At 38.9% G+C, this 17,085-nt stretch overlaps 1 protein-coding gene across 2 annotated transcripts in view; it reads right to left on the bottom strand.

Moving 5' to 3' along the window:
* The window catches only part of grip1 (glutamate receptor interacting protein 1), a 219,704-nt gene that overhangs the window by 96,358 nt on the left and 106,261 nt on the right, over positions 1-17,085 (bottom strand). For both annotated transcript variants that reach the window (XM_048607854.1, XM_048607853.1), the window contains exons 2-4: positions 16,475-16,555; positions 3,264-3,399; positions 1,977-2,122 (exon numbers count right to left, since the gene is read on the bottom strand). In XM_048607854.1, the coding sequence (XP_048463811.1) occupies positions 1,977-2,122; positions 3,264-3,399; positions 16,475-16,555 (363 nt within the window). The remainder of the gene's footprint in view (positions 1-1,976; positions 2,123-3,263; positions 3,400-16,474; positions 16,556-17,085) is intronic.

Raw genomic sequence — 17,085 nt, 5'->3', positions numbered from 1 at the left:
CATTCACAGAATGTGAGTGTTGCTGGTTAAGTCAGCATGTATTGTCCATTCCTAATTGCCCTAGAGAAGGCAGTGGTCCAGCTGGTATAGGTAAACCCACAATGCTGTTAGACAGACAGCTCCTGTATTTTGACCAGTGACAGTGAAGGAATGATGATACAATTCCAAATCAGAATGGTGTGTCCCCATAAATCTGCTGCCATTATCCCTCTAGGTGGTAACAGTTGCAGAAGGTACTGTCCAAGGACCCTGGGTGAATTGCAGCAGTGAATTTTGTAGATCATACACACTGCTTCCACTGTATGTTGGTGGTGGATTGAGTGAATGTTTAAAGGTCGGTAGGCCTTAGAACAGGCAAGTGGGCTGCTTGGTCCTGGTTGGTGTTTGGCTTCTTGGAGAAACAACTATCCAGCCAAGTGCTGCTGTAGTCATGGCATGTATATGACCAGTCCAGTTCTATTCCTGGTCAATTATAACTCCCATGACATTGATATTTGGTGATTCAGTGATGGTAATGCCACTGAACATCAAAGGTGATGGTCATTGCTTGGCACTGGAGATGCAAATATTACTTGCCACTGATCAACCGAAGCCTGAACACTGCCCAGATCTCCCTGCATATAGGCAAAGATCTGAGATATCGCAAATGAGGCTGAGCACTGTGTAAACCATCAGCAAATAGCCCCACTTCTGATCTTATGATGCAAGGAAGGACATTGATGAAGTAGCTGAAGATATTTGGGCCTGGGACACTACCCTGAGGAGCTCCTGCAGAGGTGTCCTGGAGCTGAGATGATGGACCTCCAACAATCACAACTATCATCTTTTGTGCTCTGAATGACTCCTGCAGTGGAGATATTTTCCTGATTCCCATAAACTGCAATTTTGCTCTGGCTCCTCAATGCCACTTGGCCAAATGCTGTCTTAATGACAAAGACACTCTGCCCTACATCATTGTCTGGAGTTCAGCTCTTTTGTCCATGTGTGCGCCAATGCTGTAATGAGGTTACAAGCTGAGTGGGCAATAATGGAATCCTCACCAAGTAACATTGAGCAAATGCCTAATAGCACAATTGGCAACACCTTGCACTATTTTGCTGCTGAATGGAAGTTGGACACCCCATACAATCCTCTACAGAACTCTAAAGACCTAACTGGCAGATATCTAACCCAGAAAAAAAAGTTTTGCCAGTGACAAAGTGACAACGACCTGGTTTAAAGTCAAGGCAGGGATAGCAGTTCTTCAGATGTCTATTCAGCAACAGATTCTCAGACCTGGTGCCACCAGATTGTGTGGGGAGGACAATAATTGAAGTGGAAGCATCACATTGCAAGCTCTCTGGAAAGCTGGGATTAGAGTCAAATACAAGTGCAACCTCTTCAATTATACAACAACTAATCCCAGCAAACATATACTGACTAATATAACTTGTTGCAGAAGGCTTGCGCAGAAGCAAACATGTGAGCATCCAAATTCCCACTATAGTCCTATCAGATTTTATCTAAATTCTTCATGAATGAAGCAATTATTTTGGTTTGGAAAATTCAACTCCGGGCAGTCATTGAGTCATGTTTGGAGTTGTATTCATTGCTGTTTACACACACAGCACTCGGCACGTCACATTTAAAGCCCCCAGTGAGCTGTCATTGCACTCAATTGAATGCCATGCTCACCTACATATGAACAGTGACTACTACATCTTAATTAACCGAATGAGAAGTGTTAGGGCAAAATCAATAAATGCACTTCTTCCTTTCATAAACCAAGATGGACTTGCAAATCATACCAAAATATGCTACAGAAGGATTTTAAAATAATAATACAGGCTATGCCACAGCTTTCCTACTAAATGTATAATAGGTGAATTAAAACATCTATCCGTGCAATAATTATATTTAGATTTCAAGTGGATTAGCATTGTCAATACTTCAAGCTTTTCAAGTGAACTGTACTAATTTTGATTTAAGATACTTACAAGCAGGAGGGAGCTCATATTCCACCTCAAGGACCACTCTCTCACCAACATTCTTCAGGAGACTGATGATCTCATCATGCCGGAATTTTGTTAAATTGATTCCATTGACTGATTTGATGTAGTCTCCAATATTTAACTGATCACTTCTGCAAAAGAACAGCAAAACAGATAGCCTACAGGCATCATGCCTCAATACGCACAAAGTCAAGTATATCCAAGCCTTTAACCTCTTCCTAAAAAGTCCCAAAATGCCTAGTATATTTTAAATCGAAGATATTTTCGCACACAAGAGCAACCAAGTTAAATGATCACTAAATTAAAATTCTCACAAAAAATGATCTGGTTCCACATGAAGTATCAAAACATTTTCTTAATCTCCATTAATAAATTTTCTCACATCCAAATTTTGTAAGGATTACTTTGATCTATTATCACCACTGATTGTTTCTTCAGGTACAATGGTCAAGAAAAATTGTTTTAATGACAATGTGTGATTTTAAAAAAAACTAAATATATGCACCTGAAATATTCCAAGCTGGTTAACACTATCTATCTGACAGAAATCAGTTTGTTGCCATCAATTTACTTCACATTCCTTACATTTATGTTTGCCAAACTTTAAGACATTGGTTTAAGATGCTCCCTCTTGAGCCCATTATTAATGTCAAACTTATTATGCTCACTATTGCCAAGATGCTTCCTTATTGTTAACTACTCCTTGTCCTCATCAGTCTGCTCTTGCTGATTCTAACACATTTTCTAGAAATCTACCTTAAACACCTCTAAAAATTAATTGCCTGCATCAGTTATAGACTGGGAGAAGCAAAACAGTGTATGTGAAAATTAAATTCACATTATCTTCACTACATGCTTTGTTGAGTACTTTGCTATATATAATCTATTTTAATAAACCAAATTATTTAGTGCACAAATGTGTCAAAGTAGAACATCTTAGTAAAGTTTCAAATGATCAAAAAACAATTTCATGCAATCTGTCACCAAAGCAATTACATTAGATTATTTCCGCAATCAGCAAAAAAATTCCAAACTGAAAATAACTGGTTTTCATGACTGTCTTGCAAAAAGGTGGCTCAATTATGCGGCAGATGTATTTTTATCGTTTCTGTGACAGAATGTTAGAAACTTCAGCAAATGAAACATTTGAGAAGTACTCAGCATCAACTTTAGAATGTATTATACACAAAGTCTTCATGAACTCAGTGAAACATTTCTCAACTGTAATCTCACTTCACCCTCTTGGTAATATTTCATAACAGTTTTAGTTACCTCGCAGCAATTCCTCCAGGCCGAAGATTGGACACTCTTGGTTTCCCTTCCTTGTCTACTCCACCTGATACTGTGAGCCCCAGGGTACTGCCTTCCTTCTTCATCAACTCAACTACAGTTTGACCTTTAAATTCCTCTGAGAATAGAACACACCAACTGTTAAAACTGCTCAACTCAAAGGAAGATACAAATAACATCCCAAAAATATGAGGAACACAGAACCTAATGAAAAGGAGGGAGATTAATGTCAGTAGGGAAACAGTTTTGGGGAAATCAATGGGATTAAATTCCCAGATGAATTTCTAGGGCTCAATAATCTATATCCCATATTATCTAAGAGGTGGCCCTAAACATTGTTTACTTGGACTTTACTAAGGCCTTTGACAAGGTTCCACATGATAGGCTAATTAGTAAAGTTAGACCACATGGGATTCAGGATGGGCTTACCAATTGGATATAAAATTTGTTTAACAGCAGGAGACAGAGAGTGGTGGTGGAGGGTTGTTTTTCACACTGGAGGCCTGTGACCAGTGGTGCTTCACAGGGATCAGTACTGGGTCCACTTTTGTATTTATATAAATGATCTGGATGAGAATATGGGAGGCATGGTTAGTAAGTTTGCGGATGACACCAAAAATGGTGATATAGTGGACAGTGGAGGATGTTATCTAAGATTACAGAGAGATCTTGATCTATTGGGTCAAAGGGCTGATGAGTGGCAGATGGAGTTTAATTTAGTTAAATGCAAGGTATTGCATTTCAGTAAAATAAACAAGGACAGGACTTATACAATTAAAATAGCCTTGGGTAATATTGTAGAACAGAGAGATCTCGGAGTTCAGGCACGTAATTCTTTGAAGCTTGCATCACATATAGATAGGATGGTTAAGAAGGCATTTAGCATGCTTGCCTTCATTGTCCACATCATTGAGTACAGGAGTTGGAATGTTATGTTGAGGTTGGATAGGATGTTGGTGAGGTGTCTCCTGTAGTATTGGTGTCCTGTTCTGGTCGCCCTGTTGTAGGAAGGATATTATTAAGCTGGAGAGGATTCAGTAGAGATTTACCAGGATGTTGCCAGGAATGGAGGGTTTGAGTTATGGGGAGAGGCTAGATAGGCTGGGACTTCTTTTGACTGAAACATAGGAAGTTGAGGGGTGGCCTTATAGAGGTTTATAAAATCATGAGAGGTATAGATAAGGTGAATGGCAGATGTCTTTTCCCTAGGGTGGAGGATTTCAAGACTAGGATGCATATTTTTTTTTAAGGAGAAAGATTTAAAAAAAAAAAAGAGAGGCAATTTCCTTTTTAGAAACACAGAGAGTGGTTCATATGTGAAATGAACTTCCAGAGGCAGTGGTGGATGGGGGTGCAGTTACAATGATTAACAGACATTTAGATAAGTACATGAATAAGAAATATTTGGAGGGACAAGAACAGACTAGTTTAGTTTGGAATTAATATTGGCACGGACCGGTTGGACCGAAGGTCTGTTTCCATGCTGTAAGACTCGGACTCTGGAAATAGCAGATATACTAGTGATCATCTTCCAAAATCCTATAGATTCTGACACAATTCCCATGGATTGAAGGGTAGTTAATATAACCCTACTAGTTAAGAAGGGAGACAGAGAGAGAAAACAATGAATTATAGACTGGTTAACTTAACATCAGTAGTGAGAAAAATGCTGAAGTCCATTACAAAAGGTTTAATGGCAGAACAGTTGTAAGATAATGACAAGATTGGATAGAGTCAGCATGGTGTTATAAAGGAAAAGTTATACTTGACAAATTTACTGGAATTTTTTATTGAGGATGTAACAAGTAGAGTAGATAAGGAGGAGCCAGTGGATGTGTTACTTGTAGACGCCATTGTTCCAATGCAAATTGAGTGAGTGGGCAAATGCATGGCAGATGCAGAATAATGTGGATAAATGAGGTTATCCAACTTGGTAGCAAAAACAGGCATGCAAATTATCTGAATGGTGATAGATTAGGAAAGCAAGGGGTGCAACAAGACCTGGGTGTCTTTCCACACCAGTCACTGAAAATAAGTACGCAGGTGCAGCAGGTGGCAAAGGCAGCAAATGGTATGTCGGCCTTTATAGCAAGAAGATCGAGTACAGGAGCAGGGATGTCTTGCTGCAATGGTACAGGACCTTACAGTATATTGGAGCAGTTTTGGTCTCTTTTTTGAGATAGAATGTTCTGGCTATGGAGGGAGTGCAAAGAATGTTTATTGTACTGATTCATATGTAGGCAGGACTGACATATAGGGAACAGACTGGATCAGTTGGGGCTATATTCACTAAATTTTAGAAGAATGGGAGTGCGGGGGATTTCAGGAAAACCTATAAAATTCTAATATGATTAAACAGGGTAGAGTCAGGAAGAATGTTCTCAAGATCAGAGAGTCCAGAACCAGGGGTCACAGAACAAGGATAAGGGGTAGGCCTTTTTGGACAGACATGAGGTGGAATTTCTTTTACCAGAGAGTGGTAAGCTCTGGAATTCTCAGCCACAGGAAAGTGTTGAATCCAAATCAGTGAAGACTTTCAAGATTTCATTGTTTTTAATCACTAAAGGCGTTAAAGGATATGGGGAGAAAGTGGGAATAGCACACGGAGTCAGAATGATCAGCCATGAATAGTGGAGCAGACTTGAAGGGCTGAATGGCCTACTCCTGCATTATATTCTATGTTGTTATGTTTCTAAATGACAAATAGAAAAAGTTACTAAAACGGTGACCATTCACTGGGGAACCGTTCTATGGATCATTTACTTAAGTGATCATTTTGCATATGCAAGTATAGATAGTAGGTGCAGGGATAGACAGTACAATTTCAAGTCCCAACTACCATTAAGGTGTGTGACAACAGGTTGATTAAAATAATTAGAAGGTAGGTGCCAATCAGCAATGGGGAAGACAGAAGCCCAATCTTATCCGAACCCGAATCCTACTTGCACATCCGGAAGAGGTTACACGACAAGGAAATGGGAATCCTGGTTAATTTTCACCATTAAGTCCAACTGCTGTAGTATACCATTAAACCAGCTCAGAGCAGGCACCAAACTGGCTTATTCCAAGCCCATGCAGCTTGGACTGTTCACTGGTTTAACCAACTATACAACAAGAGACTAAGACATTCTGTATGAATATCCTAAGATGATTATCAAAACAACAATGTGATTGTCTAGTAATAAATAATTGAATTTTTGCTGAAGTAGATTCAAAACTTACATTAAAAAATTAACTACCAATAACGTGCATATATTAAAATTTGCTTAATAGGAATATCCTAAAAAATTCATTCTATTCCAAAGGTAGATAAGAATCTAATGATCCTTCAATTGACATTAAAACTTTGGTTCCATAAGAATTTTTGCACAAGGCCCAGCAGGAGTTTGACATAATGAAGTAAATGTACTACTGATATGTATCTCAATTGTATAGTACATTTGATTCTGCAGTGTAAACCATGGCTCAGTTGGTTACACTCACCTCTTGAATCACAAGGTTCCAGGTTCAAAGCCAAATCAGGGACTTGAGTACAAGATACAAGGTTGATGCTTCAGTGCAATACTCTGGAAGTGCAGTCTTTCAGATGACATATTACATAGAAATCCTCTCTGCCTAATTAGATGGATGTAAATGATCAAATAGCACAAATTTGAAGAGTAGAGGAATTAGCCCCATGTTCCTGCCAATATTTATCCCTCAATCGTTAGATATTTACAAAAAAGTAACTTGGCCAACACTGCTGTTTTTGGGTTTTGTTGTGGACAAATTGATTGCTACATTTCATATACTGCAGTAAGCGCCTAGACTTCAAAAGTACCTCACTTGACCACAACGCATTTTAAGACAACCGATGGTCAGGGAAAGTGCTATATTGTTGCAAGTCTTTCTTTTTAGAGCTATCAGATTGAGCTGTTTTGGCCAGTTGACTGATTTGTGATGTAGAATGACACCAATGTTGATTCAATTCCCACACTAGCTGAAGTTACCATGAAGGATTCTTATTCACAATCTCTCCCCTCACCTGAGGTGTAGTGACACTCAAGTTAAACCACTGCCAGTCATCTCTCTCGAATGAGAGAGCAGTCCTATGACCTGGTAAGGCTACAGTGACCTTTTTTTTAAAAATGTAGAGGAGAAGAAACATTTAAAACTAAACAAGTTTGTGAACTGTTTGCGCTTGGATTGAAATGGAATATTAGTGTCTATACTATAAACAAAGTCTGTAGATATAAAACAAATTCCAGCCAAACCTACATTGAAAATGAAGGGGAAAATCTCCCACAGTTACAACTCATTTCTCTCAATTTCCATCTACTTTCTTGAACTGCATTATTTATTTCTCCTTGCAGCAGCACCACCCTTTTTTTTTCTCACTTGCTTCTGTAAATTCGCCAGAGGTCTGTGAAATAAGTTACTACACACAAAAAGTCATAAAGCGAACACATTCTACAACTAGACAATGAAACTCTCTCCCATTCTCATGCCTCAGTCTCAAATTCACGCTGAATTCATTCAAAATTTAATTTGTTTTCCTTACTGGGAAGAAGGCAGATCAAAAAGAGAAACAAAAACTGGTTAAAGTGTTTATCCAAGTTCATTGCAACAAAGAATCTGTATTATGGAATTATCATATGTAGTAGCAAAAGAAGATGATAACAGGTACAAAGGCTGTTAAAAAGTTGCCACAAGCAGGAGAACATTAAAAACTGATTCCTTGCTTTTCTGCCCTGTTGTACAGGATGCACAGAATGGCGATAAAGTTGAACATCAAAATAAACTTCAATATTAGCCACAATTGAGGGTACGGTATACAACAAAAGTAATGGAAGGAATATGATGCAGACTCACTCAGATGTAACGTTGATAAATGCATTGCTGTTTGGTAGACAGACTTGAAAAGGTAGGATTTTCATTCCAGCAAACCTGATAAGATTATCATCAAAAGAGAGAACACCAAAATTATGAAGCATTTTGAAAAGGATGGTAAATTGGTTTCCGAGATAGTGAGGCCATGAATCTTAGAACAAGTGGAAAATAAATTAGATGGTTGCTTTTCAAGCAGGGGCAACGGATGAAAGGTGGAATTTAGTGCTACTCCTTTAAAAGGGGGAATTATAAAATTACTTGCAAAAGTAGAACTTTCAATCAAAGCTGTGTCACGTGATGAAAAACACCACATGTTGCTTCTGTCCTGTACCAGTCACTGGTCCTAGGAGGTAAACTCACTTTAATGAAAGCTGTAGAGCAGCAATCACACCAGAAGAAACAGGAGAGAAAACTCCAAATAAAACACATTCTTGGGCCCATCTTCTGACATGTGATGGTGTGGTGTGTTGCTTTTAACCATATTTATTGATGAGAGGCAATGCCACAGGTTTACAAACAATTTATTATTCAAGATTTGTCCAATGTTGACAGTGCTGCTTCTCATGGAAATCAACACTGTTGATGCTTTCTCCCTTTTTTCTCCTTTGCTTATCTCTCAAAAACAGTCAACAGTAAGGCATCCATGTACAACACAGATAAAAGCATCCTCACATTACGTACAGTTAAAGTAATCCATTCCACATGGCCAGCAAACAGAAATTTTGTAATTACTGAGCTCACAACAAATGTCCTGGCCTGAAGAGATCTTTGGTCTGTCAATAAGAAATGTCAAAAAAAAAACAACCGCAATATCCTCCTGGAAATGTCAGTACTGATAAAACAGGACACCACAATGTTATGTGAAAATCAAAAACACAAAGCTTCGCAATGGTATTACATTAGAATCATACTTTGGGGCTTGTTATGGAGCGTGCGCTATGGAGCATTTGTTAGTGGTGATGCATTTCATAACTGCAGTTCCTATTAATGAAAGATGCATAAACTATGGCAGGGAACTTCCTTCGAGCTACCATGATTTCAGATGCATTGGTCTACCACTAGTGCAGTGACAATGCCACTTACAGTGCTTGTTCTACATTTCCAGGGAATTAACGCCCATGCACTGGGAACAGCTCAGAGGAATTGCACAGAATGCGATGCATTTGAGGTTTTGGTATCTTAGACTGGATGGCCAAGATTGGACAAGATTGTGTTTGGCTGCCATAGTATCTCCTGAATAACAGGTCACATTTGTTAGACCCAGTAAATAATTTGACAAGCAGGCAGAATGTGTTTTGGCTCATGGCTGAAAAATCTGACAGTTTTTAAGATACAGTTCTTTTTGGGAAAGTAGGGATGGGTTTTTTTTTCTTTGAATGTCCGTATTTGTTATTTGACTACATCAAATACAAATGCCAGAATCATTAGTGCCGGCCTAAGTTGAAAGCTGCCATTTTGCTACTGCACCTCTGGCATTCAGCTCAGCTCTAATTTTAGATAAAAACAGAGAGAGGATAGCAAGAACTGAAAGACTCTGGTAGAAGCTGAACTGACCATTGAGAAAGAAAAACAGAAGTTGCTGGAAAAGCTCAGCAGGTCTGGCACCATCTGTGAAGAAAAAAAAAAAATCAGAGTTAACATTTCAGTTGACCCTTCCTCACTGGCCCTGAAATGTCAACTCTGATTTTTTTTTCTTCACAGATGCTGCCAGACCTGCTGAGCTTTTCCAGCAACTTCTGTTTTTCTTCCCGATTTACAGCATATGCAGTTCTTTTAGTTTTTACTGAGCATTGAGGAGATTAGGTTGACCAATAAAAAGTTAACATTCATGATACAATTACAACATTTAAAAGGCACTCGAACAGGTACATGAATAGGAAAGGTTTAGAGGGATATGGGCCAAATGCGGGCAAATTAAGTTTGGGACTAGTTAAGTTTGGGAAACCTGGTCAGCATGGACGAGTTCGACTGAAGGGTCTGTTTCCGCGCTGTATAACTTTATCATTCATTAGGCAACAAATCCTTCCATAATTTACTGATGATTGGCAGGACTGGCATTTGGCCAGGTTAGCGTCATCTTGAGTTTTATGGATAGGAGAGAGCAGTACAATGTCCCATATTGCCAGATGGAAACTGTACTGGAATAAGTCGACTTTGCTCATGTTCTTGTCCGCAGTCAGATTCAATGGGCCTGGCTTTGACTGGTGCAGTCAATCGCTACTAAATTTCAGGTGAAGTGAACCAACTTAGTCAGACGGCTGCACTTACAATCATGAAGACCATGAGGATTATGCAACTGGCGTGTTTGGCGTAAGACATGTGCAAATACTTCAGCCTCACCAATTACATTCACTTGATTGACTGCACCATGAATGGGGACGCTTTTATTGCTTCCTCCTACTCCCAATTGGGTAGTTATCAGTCACCATTCTTGTCTGGGTTTTCTAGGGCTACAAGTTCGAACTTGCTATCTTACATTGTTAATCTAACCATAACCATTAGGCCACCATACCCAAGTAATCGATTTCCATCTTCATGTAATAAAATTCCTGAAATGATTTTAAATCAAAAATACCACATCAGTGCGTAACATTATTTAACTGCCAAGAATGTCAGTACAAAATAACGACACAATCAGAAATAGGATTTTTTATGGCAGCTTTTACAATCAAATAGCCTTCTTTGTACTGGTGACTGTTCTATTGATAATTATTCTAATAGTCATCAATCAATTGCATTATTTATCCCCAGGGGTGCAGTATACATCAAATCTACAGGCGGGATAGAGAGATTTTCAGACAAGTGCAGTCACTTTTGTATGAGCTAATGTGACGGATATAACTTTATCATGTTATGACAACCATCATCATAGATCACAAAGGATTTAAATAGGATAAAGCACAGGGCTGTATATACAAATGCTCCATAGCTAGGGGACAGTAGTAATTACCTACACTACTTTAAAAGGAGGAAATTGCAATCCACGCTTTTGTAGAGTCATGGGGTGCAAAAGCAAGGAAATTATGGTGAACATTTATAAAACAGCAGTTTGCTTTCAACCACAGCATTGTGCTAAATTCTAGGCACTGCACTTTAGAAATGATATGAAAGTATTATACAGGGTGCAGGGAAGATTTTATGAATGATGTTGGGGATGAGGAATGTCAGTTACAAAGACAGATTGAAGTAGTGTTTATATTAATTATTCATTCACGGGATGTGGGGGGAGGGGGTCAATGGCAAGGCCAGAATTTATTGCCAATCCCTAATTGCCCAGAGGGCAGTTAAGAGTCAACCACATTGCTGTGGGTTTGGAGTCACACGACAGCCAGACCAGGTAAAGACATTCCCCAAAGAACATTAGTGAACCAGATGGGTTTTTCCTTTTTAGTCTAATGATGACCATAGTCAAGTGTAGGTAATTACTACTGTCCCCTAGCTATGTAGCATTTGTATATACAGCCCTGTGCTTTATCCTATTTAAATCCTTTGTGATCTATGATGATTGCTGTCATAACATGATAAAGTTATATCCGTCACATTAGCTCATACAAAAGTGACTGCACTTGTCTGAAAATCTCTCTATCCCGCCTGTAGATTTGATGTATACTGCACCCCTGGGGATAAATAATGCAATTGATTGATGACTATTAGAATAATTATCAATAGAACAGTCACCAGTACAAAGAAGGCTATTTGATTGTAAAAGCTGCCATAAAAAATCCTATTTCTGATTGTGTCGTTATTATTTAGGTAAGGATGGCAGTTTCCTTCCCTCAAGGACATCAGTCAACCAGATGGCTTTTTCCAATAATTGGATTTATGATTATCATTTGACTCCTAATTCCAGATTTTTATTGAATTCAAATCTTGTCATCTGCCGTGGCAGGATTCAAACTTGCGTCCCCTGTACAGTACCTGGGTCTCTGGATTAACAGTCCAGTGATAATACCACCAGGCATCACCTCCCTATTGGAGGTTGAAGTTAGATTTGGAGTTGTTCTCCTTAAAAGAAAAGGTGAAAAGAAGATTCGATTGTGCTGTTCAAAATTATGAGGGGCCTGGATAGAAAAGGTAGGAAAAAACTCCTCCCATTGGTGGAAGGGTCAAGAACCAGGAAACTCTCATTTAAAGTGACTGGCAAGTGAACCAGTGGTGAAATGAGGAAAAACTATTTACTCAAGAGAGTAGTTAGTGTTGTATAATAAAATCTTAAAGAGCTAAAACTGAGGGGGTTTTGTATGGGCTAGCTGCAAAAATAGCTTAGAATCTCAAAGGAGTAAGACTGATTGTGCAGGTCTTCCTTACAAACTAATACGATGGGCATTGTTACAGAGACTAAATTATACATGATTGCTATCATGCAACAAAGTACATCTTCTTTGTGATAAGAACTTCTCAGGAAGACAGAAATACAATGGAGGGAGATTGGGAAATGCTGATGTTCAAAGGAACCAAGATGTACTTGTTCATCAGTCACTGAAAGCTAATAAACAGATGCAGCAAGCAATTAGAAAGACCAATGGTCTGTTGACCCTTACTGCAAGATAATTTGAGTGAGTACAGGAGTACAGAGGTTTTCTAAGATTATACAATGCTTAGGTGAGACCAAACCTGGAGTAGTGTGTGCAGTTTTGGTCTTTTTATCTGAGAAAGGATATACTTGCCATAGACCGAGTATAATTAAGGATCATCAGACTGATCCCTGGGATGGCAGGATTGACCTATTGGAGAGATTGAGTATGGAATCCCACCACAGCAAATGATGGAATTTGAATTCAATAAAATATCTGGAATTAAGAATCTAATGATGACTGTGAATTGTCGATTGTTGGAAAAACCCATCTGGTTCACACTCATGTCCTTTAGGGAAGGAAACTGCCATCCTTACCTGGTCTGGCCTACATGTGACTCTAGACCCAAGAACAATGTGGTTGACTCTTAACAGCCCTCTGGGCAATTAGGGATGGGCAATAAATGCTGACTAGCCAGCGACGCCCTCATCCGTGTATGAATAAAAAAAACTGCAAAGAATCAAATAATGCAGCAATTGAAACAAAATTAAGCTTCACCAAGGCCTGGCAGCATTTCCCTGGATGTGGAAGTAGTTTCTCGTCAGTCACTCTGATGTTGAGCCTTGTTGTGGTGCTTAGAGAAGTGCAGCAATTGCAGATAGATAAATGATAGCCAGTGCTCAGTGTAATAGCATTGCATGGGAGAGAGAGAAAACAGAAGTCTAGAAATATTTGCTTCACAAACTCTGGAAGTAACATCCACGATTTATATGTATTCCAGGTAAATAGCTGAATATACACACACATTCAAGTTGAAGCATGTTGATGCCAATATACAAGTATCCTACTTTTACAATATCTGCTGGAATTATAAAAAGAGTTACAAAAAGAATGAGAGATTGCTATGGACAGCATCAAGGAAAAGGAAGTCTCCGTTAATGTTTCCAATGCTGGAACTAAGCATGAAAACTTAAAGCTCAGTGCAACTATTTTTAAATCTTCCTCCTCGTTTAAAACAAAGGTAATGTATAAAGGTGTAACTAGTGCTCAGTAATCATGAAGTGTACAAACTATGAGCATGTGCATTCTGCAAGTAATCTTCCATTGCCAGCCTTGGGCCCCAAACAAACAATTACAGTGCAAAATGTCTTTTTCAACAAGGTAGCACATCATATCAAAATGTTAGCTTCTGACAGTACCATTGTTTTCCTGGCTGAGCAAAGTTAAGGTCCAACTATTGCCAGATTTGTTTTCAAAGGCTACTTTTATTGGCTTACTATTAATAATTTTAGATTGCTAGCATATCTCTATGAACACGTGTCCCACAACCTGAGAATGTGCATATATATAGAGCAGCTAGATTCAGCCAGTACACTATAAATAGTTGTTTGGTACACTGTGCATTAATGCATCATTTTATCTCATACAGTCACTGATATTGTGAATGTTGACATACAAATTGACCTTTGGAGGCTTGAAATATCCCTCCAAAGATGGCAACCAACTTATTTATGCCAAGTTTAATAGTGAGCCACCAACATAGGTGCAGGTATTTGTCATCTTTGTCACTCAACATGCAGGGTTTGGTCTGTGTGGGCATGTTTTAAATGCCTGTGCATCTTTGCAGCACAGCCAGTATCGCCTGCTTGATCCTTTTCTCATAGTTAAAAGTTGAAATATTGAGGTCAATTACTGTTGCAAGTACAGCAGGTCATGGCTGAAAAAGGGGTCATTGCTGATACATGCAAAAATGTGTTCTTCAAAGCTAAAAATGGGGTCATCTTGTATGCCACAATCTAATCAATGTACAATGTGAGCCATTAACCTGCAATCTTCCTCAAAAAAAAAATCACCTTCAGTGTCACGGAATTTCCAGTTTCCCATGAGAAATTTGTGGGAATTAATGTCAGTGATCATTATGTATTAAAATAATCAACTGAAAGCAATACTTTCTTTTTTCAAAAAAGAAAGCACATTTTTAGTTAATACCTTTAAAATATTCCAAAATGTTTCATGAAGCATAAGAGTGACATCAAGCTAATGAAAGACACATCAAATGGGCAACCGACCAGAGGTTAAATAGAAACAGGTTTTAAGAGGCTTCTGAACGTAGGCAGAGTTGGAGAGGTTTAGAGAAGGAATTCCCATGCAGTATCATTGCTTTCTGGGAATTCATAGGCAGCTGAAGACATGTCCCCTCTTCTAACCTCTGTAATGCTGGAAAGAATTGTTTAACTTTTCATGATTTAAACTTCTCTTCTGATCAGTTATGCATGTAAGGACTGATTTAGATCAATCAATTCAGTTACATCAAGACAGGCCCACCACTCATTTAGTGCTGAGGGACACAAGAATTTCTTTTAGTTTACCTCACAGCAGGGTGCAAAGAACAGATGCCTGCAATTAATTGTTGACCCTTACTATTGGTATACCAGAAATTTTGGTGATTGAAACGTGATTAAAATTTAAAGTATCTTCAACAAAAATAATGTTGTTTTAAGACTGTAAGAAGTAGGAGCAGGGGAAGACCATACAGCCCATGGAGCCTGCTGTGTCATTCAATGGGGCACAGTTTCAGGATAAGAGGCTTACGATTCAGGGCCGAGATGAGGAGAAATATCTGCCCTCAAAGAGTTGTGAATCTTTGGAATTCTCTACTGCTGAGTACTGTGGAAATGCCAGCTTGAAATTATTTAGCGCTGACAGAGATTTTTGGTCTCTCACGGAATCCAGGGATATGGGCAGTAAGTGAGAAAGCGGAGTTGAAGCTTTAGCCTGGCCATGATCGCAGCAAACACAAGTATCTACCTCTGCCGAAAGTGGCCCAATCACATTTACCTATATAGTATCCAGTCTGCAGTAGTTGGATAAAAATATCAGTGATTTCTGCTCATCCAATCATGTAAGCGCAAGCTTTAGTAAAGCTGGTAAAAGATAATGTCTTAATGCATTACCAGACTGTAGTAGAAACAAGAATAATTTTTCTTCCAGCAATTCAGGAAGAGTCCATGGTTGCCTGTGTTTTCTCTCTAACTTTCCAACTGGAATCTCTAGATAGTTTCATACAAGTCAAAATTTAGGTGACTTCTTTCCTCCCAAAAGTCGAGTCCAAGGAGAATAAAAGAGGAGATACAATCCAAGAATAAAAGGAGACACTTGTGAATTATATGTCCTAATAATATCACAACCACTGTACTTGCCTATTGAGGGCTCAGGAGACCCAAGTTAACATCTCAATTATTAGCTGCTCTTTTTAAGGGAAACAACTTTCTGAAAATAACAGAGATAAACAGGCTAAATAGAAGATAAAGTGGCATGGGGGAGTAAGGCTGTAGCAGAAATCTGAAGTAAAACTAACAGAGTAAAAATAAGGATTCATTAGTTATTCCCAGAATGTATGAATAAATCAATGCTTCATGATTTTGTTTGTCTCGCTAAACCTAGCTTTAAGGAAAATCAATAGAAGATTAAAAACAGAAAATGCTAAAAGTGCACAGCAGTCAGATAGCATCAAAAGAAGATTATTTAAGGTAGAATTCTCAGAAGTGAAAGAAAGCAAAGATACAATAAAAGAAATGTCACTATTCCTGGTTAATTGCTGATGATCCTACCATTGATGGTATCTGAATATTTGCCAAATTCCACCAGATAGCACAGACTAAGATTCTTTTAATAGCTGTTCATTACAGAAGAGTAGCATCTTTCAAACCTGTTTGTGGGTAATATGTAACAGTATCCTCCCAAAGGAACATGTTTGAAAACAGGGCTGAGCTGCAGGACAGACCGCCAACACACACAGATTAGACTAACCTGGAATACTTTGTCTTCTAACTGCCAAGGTGCCTTCGGAAGATTTTGCTGGGTTTGTAGATTTGGCGTATGGTCCCTCATCTGTAAAATAAAAATGTTGGATCTGTCTAAAAGAATTATGGAAAGGAATTCTTTGTTGGAGAAAACTGCTCTGTGAACAACACTGTATACTGATAAGACCAGTCAGCGAAGCCTTCCAATTACCATAGCATGCCCAAATTGCCTGAAGATCTGCAACAGCCAGCTCTGTATTCTTGCCTCGTAACATCAAAACATGACTGGTTTCACGTTTGAGCAATCAGCAAGGTAAAGTGGTGGAAAACAGATTACTTATGACAACATAGATGGATACTAGATCAGAGATAGCAGGAACTGCAGATGCTGGTGAATCCGAGACAACAAGGTGCAGGGCTGGATGAACACAGCAGGCCAAGCAGCATCATAGGAGCAGAGAGGCTGACGTTTCGGGCCTAGACCCTTCATCAGAAAAGGGGGAGGGGAAGGGGGTTCTGAAATAAATAGGGAGAGAGTGGGAGGCGGATAGAAGATGGATAGAGGAGAGGATAGGTGGAGAGGAAACAAACAGGTCGAAGAGGCGGGGATGGGGCCAG

The sequence above is a fragment of the Rhincodon typus genome, chromosome 18 (assembly GCF_021869965.1).
Source record: "Rhincodon typus isolate 14 chromosome 18, sRhiTyp1.1, whole genome shotgun sequence".
In the NCBI taxonomy this organism is placed as follows: Eukaryota; Metazoa; Chordata; class Chondrichthyes; order Orectolobiformes; family Rhincodontidae; genus Rhincodon; species Rhincodon typus.
Note: the sequence above shows the minus strand (reverse complement) of the source record. Positions and strands in the feature narration are given on the sequence as shown.